Below are 6882 nucleotides of genomic sequence, written 5' to 3' on the forward strand. Positions count from 1 at the left end.
AGTTGGGTAAAGAGATGTCCACAGGAAAACAACTATCTTATAAAATATCTTATATTTTATGTTTGGTATGAATGTGTTGTATGGTTTTAGTTGTTGGGGTTTTTTTATATAATTTTAATTATTAGATTTGTTCCATTGTTATACTGTTTTTTATTACTGTTGTGAGCCGCCCCGAGTCTTCGGAGAGAGGCGGCATACAAATCTAATAAATAATAATAATAATAATAATAATAATAACAACAACAACAACTAAGTTTAGAAAGCACCAAGGACCCAACAGTCCTCCTTCTACTCCTCCTATCCCACCCCATTCCATCTAGCATTGATGTTGTTACCCAGTTGGGTAAGGAGATGTCTGAAGGAGAATAACCGAGTTCAGAGCACCAAGGATCCAAATGCCCTTATTCTGATCCTCCTCCTCCTTCCATCCCATGTAGCATTGTTATTGTTACCTAGTTGGGTAAGGAGATGTCTGCAGAAAAACAACCAAGTTCAGGGAGCGTCAAAGACCCAACAGTCCTCCTCCTGTTCCTTCTCCCATCTCATCCAGCACTGATATTGTTACCTATTTGGGCTAGGAGATGTCTGCAGAAAAACAATCCATTTCAGGAAGCACCAGGGGTTCCACAGGCGTCGTCCTTCTTCTGCTCCTTTTCCTCTTCCTCCTCCCATCTCATCTAGCATTGACATTGTTACCTAGTTGGGTAAGGAGATTTCTGCAGGAGACAACCAAGGACCCCAAAGTCCTTATTCTGCTCCTCCTCTAGAATAGAATAGAATTCTTTAAGCTACATGGCTATACCACATTGTATTAGCCACATTGTATTCCGCTTTTAATTGTTTAAAAAGTTGAAGCTTTAAACGTCACATAATTTTTGTGTGTGTTTGTGTGTAACATTTTTGCTGATAGTGAAAAGGAAGGGAGACTACTATAGATCTATTTCAGGCTTATTTGCCTGAATATATATATATAAACAAATAATATATATTTGCAAATAAGCCTGAAATAGATCTATAGTAGTATCCCTTTTCATTATCAGCAAAAATGTTACACACACACACATAATGAATATACATATGTGTGTGTGTGTGTGTGTGTGTATACACATATGTATACTCATTATCAGCAAAAATATGTATATTTGAATATATATGTGTATGTGTTCAAATCCCAGTAAGGGTAAGGCCAACTGATGAGAGCATAATAGCTTGAAATACTGTAGATCTATGGTAGGTTCCCTTCCTTTTCGTTATCAGCAAAAATATATTACATATTTTTATGTTAGATTTATTTATTTTGTCGAACAAATATAGGATTGTAGTTTCTATAAGCATAACATAAGTAGTGATGATAAAAAACAATAGGACAGGGACGGTAGGCACAATACAGTAGTACATACATACATTCATACATAAACCCGCACATGGAGGAACTTTTCTTTTACATCTGGGAACCGGACGTGACGTATGCTCGCTACGGACCGCAGCTCTTAAGTTTCCCCTTCGAACCTTTCACCCGCTTTTTCAACCGCACAAGAGAACCCGAAGTGATGGCCGTACGCTATTGACTGCAGCCCCTTTAGGGGGTTTCTGATACAAGTTCCCAACGACGCTTTGCCCCGCCCCTTGGGACAAAGGTGGGCGGGGACGACCGACCAGAAGCCCCGCCCCTCGGGGAGGTCGTCCTCCCAGCGGAGAGGAGACCACGCGATGGCCGCTGAAGAGGGATCTTGGCGGGTGAGCTTTCCCGGGTCACGAAGTGGCTAATAACTAAAAAAACTGGCCACCGGGCGGGTCATCCTTTGAGCCAGCAGTAAGAAAAGGCCTTTCTCGTGTGTGTGTGTGTGTGTGTGTGTGTTTAACTCGCAGGTCGTGCGAAGGCAGGACACGGGTGTTTTCAGGTCGTGTGAAAGCAGCCTCAGGTTGACCGCATCCGGGATTGAACGGTCTTTCTAACCCTGGGAGCGACCCCTCCGATGCTCTTAAGGAACTCCAAAGCTCAGAAATGCCATTTTAACAATTATTATGCACAAGATTCACAAATTATTCATATTTTACATTCTAGTATTTCGGCATAAATATAAGTGGTGCCCAGCATTGCATGATGGTTTTTATTATGTTTTGCATCCTACATTTAACATCAAATTAGATGTCACCCAGGGTTGCATTAAATTGGATGAATGGCATATAAGGTTAACTGAGTAAATATTAATATATATTTACTTATATTGATGTGTACATTACTTATTGTATGTAATATAGATATTAATCATATAAACATAGAAGATTGACAACAGAAAAAGACCTTCTGGTCCATCTAGTCTGCCCTTATACTATTTCCTGCACAGTATTTTATCTTAGCATGGATATGTCTATTTATTTTTATTTATTTATTAGATTTGTATGCTGCCCCTCCGTAGACTAGAGGCGGCTCACAGCAACAACAAAACAATGTACAACAAATCTAATAATTTAAAAAACACTAAAAAAACCCATTATTAAAAGCAAACATACACACAACCATACCATGAAAAACTGTATAGGCCCGGGGGAGATGTCTCAATTCCCCCATGGCTGACGGCAGAGGTGGGTTTTAAGGAGTTTGCGAAAGGCAAGGAGGGTGGGGGCAGTTCTAATCTCCGGGGGGAGCTGGTTCCAGAGTGTCGGGGCCACCACAGAGAAGGCTCTTCCCCTCGGCACCGCCAAGCGACATTGTTTAATCGACGGGACCCGGAGAAGGCCAACTCTGTGGGACCTAACCGGTCGCTGGGATTCGTGCGGCAGAAGGCGGTCCCGGAGATATTCTGGTTTATGCTTAAGACCTTCCACCATTCTTGTAGCCTGTCTTTGGACCCGTTCAATTTTGTCAATATCTTTTTGTAGGTGAGGTCTACAATGATTTAGCTTTATGTTTCCAAATGTAAAATAATGCACTTGGGGAAAAGGAATCCTCAATCTGAGCATTGCATTGGCAGTTCTGTGTTAGCCAAAACTTCACAAGAGAAGGATTTAGGGGTAGTGATTTCTGACAGTCTCAAAATGGGTGAGCAGTGTGGTCGGGCGGTAGGAAAAGCAAGTAGGATGCTTGGCTGCATAGCTAGAGGTATAACAAGCAGGAAGAGGGCGATTGTGATCCCCTTATATAGAGCGCTGGTGAGACCACATTTGGAATACAGTACTGTGTTCAGTTCTGGAGACCTCACCTACAAAAAGATATTGACAAAATTGAAAGGGTCCAAAGACGGGCTACAAGAATGGTGGAAGGTCTTAAGCATGAAACGTATCAGAAAAGACTGAATGAACTCAATCTGTATAGTCTGGAGGACAGAAGGAAAAGGGGGGACATGATCGAAACATTGAAATATGTTAAAGGGTTAAATAAGGTCCAGGAGGGAAGTATTTTTAATAGGAAAGTGAACACAAGAACAAGGGGACACAATCTGAAGTTAGTTGGGGGAAAGATCAAAAGCAACGTGAGAAAATATTATTTTACTGAAAGAGTAGTAGATCCTTGGAACAAACTTCCAGCAGACGTGGTTGGTAAATCCACAGTAACTGAATTTAAACATGCCTGGGATAAACATAGATCCATTGTAAGTTAAAATACAGGAAATAGTATAAGGGCAGACTAGATGGACCAGGAGGTCTTTTTCTGTCCTCAGTCTTCTATGTTTCTACAAAATAGCCCATTGGAGCTGAGCTAGGGCAACCTCTCACATGCCAGCAGATAGGGCTCTGCAGGCTACCTGTGGCACCCATCACTGCCCTAGGCTGTATCTCATCTTCCGGTCTGTCACGAATATTTTGTGCTTTGTGTCCGACAGCCACCCCGAGCCTGCACAGATTACTGGTCTGAGTGGAAACTTTGCCGGAGTATCCGTAATCTGTACCATCACTATTACACTTATGGGAAGATGCCATCTTGCGCGCAGTGGAAAAAGGATTACAAGAATTGCAAAGAGTGGGAGAGGAACAAAAGCGCGGTGGCCAAGGTGAAGTACAGGATGTTATTGGATGGACGTTATTGAAATAATCATGTGTCCCCTAGAGTTTATGCACGGTTTCGTACTGTGGTTTTTTAAAAATAATGCACTAATAATGAAGAGCCGGAGTGGCGCAGCAGGTAGAGTGCTATACTGCAGGCCACTGAAGCTGACTGTAGATCTGTAGGTCCGCGGTTCAAATCTCATCCCCGGCTCAAGGTTGACTCAGCCTTCCGTCCTTCCGAGGTGGGTAAAGTGAGGACCCGGATGGTGGGGGCAATAGGCTGGTTCTGTTAAAAAGGGCTATTGCTAACATGTTCTAAGGAGAAGGGTGGCATAAAAATTGAATAAATTATTTATTTATTCATTTTTATTTATTAATTTTGTCCAATACACAATACATATTGAAGAGAATAGACATGTAGTATTATATATAAAGAAAAGGATAGAAGAAAAGATATAAAAATAAAGGAGAAGATATATGAAAGGAAGAAAATATATATATGAGATAAGGAGAGACAATTGGACAGGGGCCGAAAGGCACACTGGTGCATTTATGCACGCCCCTTACTGACCTCTTAGGAACCTGGAGAGGTCAATCATGGATAGTCTAAGGGAGAAATGTTGGTGTTAGGGATTGACACTACTTAGTCCGGTAATGAGTTCCACACTTCGACAATTCAATTGCTAAAGTCATAGTTTTTACAGTCAAGTTCGGAGTGATTAATATTAAGTTTTAATCTGTTGCGTGCTCTTGTGTTGTTGCAGTTGAAGCTGAAGTAGTCATTGAGAGGCAGGACGTTGCAGCATATGATCTTGTGGGCAATATTAGGCGTCGTAGTTCTAAGCTTTCTAGATCCAGGATTGTTAGTCTATTTTCGTAGGGTATTCTGTTTCGAGAGGAGGAGTGAAGGGCTCTTCTGGTGAAGTATCTTTGGACGTTTTCAAGGGTGTTGATGTCCGAGATGTGGTATGAGCTGTATTCAAGGATGGGTCTGGCAAAAGTTTTGTAGGCTCTGGTAAGTAGTGTGAGATTGCCAGAGCAGAAGCTACGTAGGATCAGGTTAACAACTCTAGAAGCCTTTTTGGCGATAATGTTACAATGGGATTTAGCACTTAGGTCATTTGATATTAGTAAATAAATGACAACGAAACTCAGAGAGCACCAAGGACCGTATAGATCAGTGATGGCGGATCTTTTGGTTTGCATGCTGAAAGGGGTGTGTGTGAATGTAATAGTTTGCGTGCACATACCCACACTCCTTCGCTCCACCCCCTACGCATGCGCACACATACCTCACGCTGTCCTCAGCGCATGCACACAGGCCTTTCTGAAGCCTGGTAGGTGAAAAAAATGCCCAAACGGGCAAACCGGAAGTTCGGGAAAACGCACTTCCGGTTTGCCCATTGTGCTGTTTCCGGGGCTTCGGGAAGCTTCTCGGAACCCCCCAGAGTGCAAAAAATAGCACAATGGCAAGCCGGGATTGTGTTTTTCCAAACTTCCGGTTTGTCCATTGGGAGATATATTTTTTTTGCCCTGAAGGACAAAACAGCCTTTGGAGCAGAAACATGGCAAAGCCCTCCGATATGGTTCCGTGTGCCACATTCACTATCACAGGTATCAATCCAGGGGTGGGCAGCAGGCAGGACAGGGTGGAAGGCAGTTCCACGGGCGGAAATAAAGATGCTATGCGCAACTCCAGCTGATCGGCGGCTGTCACTTCCTGGATTACTGGTCTCGGCTCAGCTTTCCTTTTTTCCCCTGCTGCTGCTGCTGCGTCTGCACTCCTTGCTTTTTTCCTCTTTCCTCCTTCCTGGCCTTGGACGACCTTCCCTCTCTCCTGCCCGGCTCCCCTCCCACCTGAGGTGCAAGCAGAAGGCGTGGGTGGAAGCGGCGCTGGCAGCATTTATGCTTCTGGCAGCACCCATTCGCCTAGCTACCCAGTCCGCTTCGAGTCTTCGGAGAGGGACGGCATACAAATCTAATAAATTATTATTATTATTATTATTATTATTATTACTGAGCTTGAGGCGGGGGGGCAACCCAGGAAGGAGAGCGCGTGAAGCGCGAAGCAAATTGCCACCCCAGCGAGCGACACTGGTAAGGTTGTAAGTTGAGGACTTAACAGTTCATTTGAACGATGGTGACCGTTCAAGCCACTCCCACCTGGTCACATGGCCAGCAAGCCACTCCTACCCAGTCACATGGTCATTAAGCCACACCCACAAAATAAGCCACACCCACAGTTTGGAAGTAAACATTACTGGATCAATCTATATGAAAAGCATCGTGTGTGTACTGAGCATTGGGATATTAATAAGAGCTTTGATCTGTTTCAGGAACAATTGTGCAACAGCGAGCATGAACGTTTAGCCAAGAAAGAGAAGCACTCTCCAGTGTGGAAAATGAGAAAAAGTCCTCCACCTGATTGGAATGCACCCCTTGAGGAAGAACCCTTAAATGACGAAGGGAACTCATAAACTCTTAATCCTGAATATAGGGATTTTTTCCGCCATAAATCTGTGCTCCCACCTGGTTATACCTGGGTTTAAAGGTTTATTTGTTCTGTAAATAGCTGCTCTGAATTCTTCTTCTACGTCAGAGCAAAGTTTCAAAGGACGTTCGCAAAATATCATTGCAAAGGATATACATTTTGCTGTTTACAAGTTTCTCTCTTTGTTGCAAATTAGCTAGGAAAATACTGCGGCTGGGTAATAAAACAGGACAAGCCAAGAATTATTTGTTTGTACACAACGTTCAGGTCTGGCTTAAGAGTGGTGTGGATGGCCCAGAGGTGGAGCTCTCGCCCTCACAATCAGCATTCTGTGTCCCACAGGGGCCCACCAATTGTCCATGGGGATCTTGAGCAGAAAGAGAAGGCAAGACCCTCCCTTTCCT

The 6882-nt window shown here is 43.4% G+C and overlaps 1 protein-coding gene across 1 annotated transcript; it reads left to right on the forward strand.

The window, feature by feature from the left end:
- The first annotated feature begins 1612 nt into the window (after positions 1–1612).
- Positions 1613–6720, forward strand: C10H22orf39 (chromosome 10 C22orf39 homolog). The gene is made up of 3 exons (XM_070762175.1): positions 1613–1737; positions 3825–3992; positions 6324–6720. The coding sequence occupies exons 1-3, from the start codon at positions 1711–1713 to the stop codon at positions 6462–6464; spliced, it is 336 nt and encodes a 111-aa protein (XP_070618276.1). The 5' UTR covers positions 1613–1710; the 3' UTR covers positions 6465–6720.
- The last annotated feature ends 162 nt before the right edge of the window (positions 6721–6882 follow it).

The sequence above is a fragment of the Erythrolamprus reginae genome, chromosome 10 (assembly GCF_031021105.1).
Source record: "Erythrolamprus reginae isolate rEryReg1 chromosome 10, rEryReg1.hap1, whole genome shotgun sequence".
NCBI lineage: Eukaryota > Metazoa > Chordata > Lepidosauria > Squamata > Dipsadidae > Erythrolamprus > Erythrolamprus reginae.

What these genes read in the sequence shown, in the direction of transcription:
- C10H22orf39 (XM_070762175.1), top strand. Translation starts at nt 1,711, where the DNA reads ATGGCCGCTGAAGAGGGATCTTGGCGG. An exon ending in CTGAAGAGGGATCTTGGCGG is followed by an intron (nt 1,738 to 3,824) that starts GTGAGCTTTCCC and finishes TGTGTCCGACAG; the next exon opens with CCACCCCGAGCCTGCACAGA. An exon ending in ACAAAAGCGCGGTGGCCAAG is followed by an intron (nt 3,993 to 6,323) that starts GTGAAGTACAGG and finishes GATCTGTTTCAG; the next exon opens with GAACAATTGTGCAACAGCGA.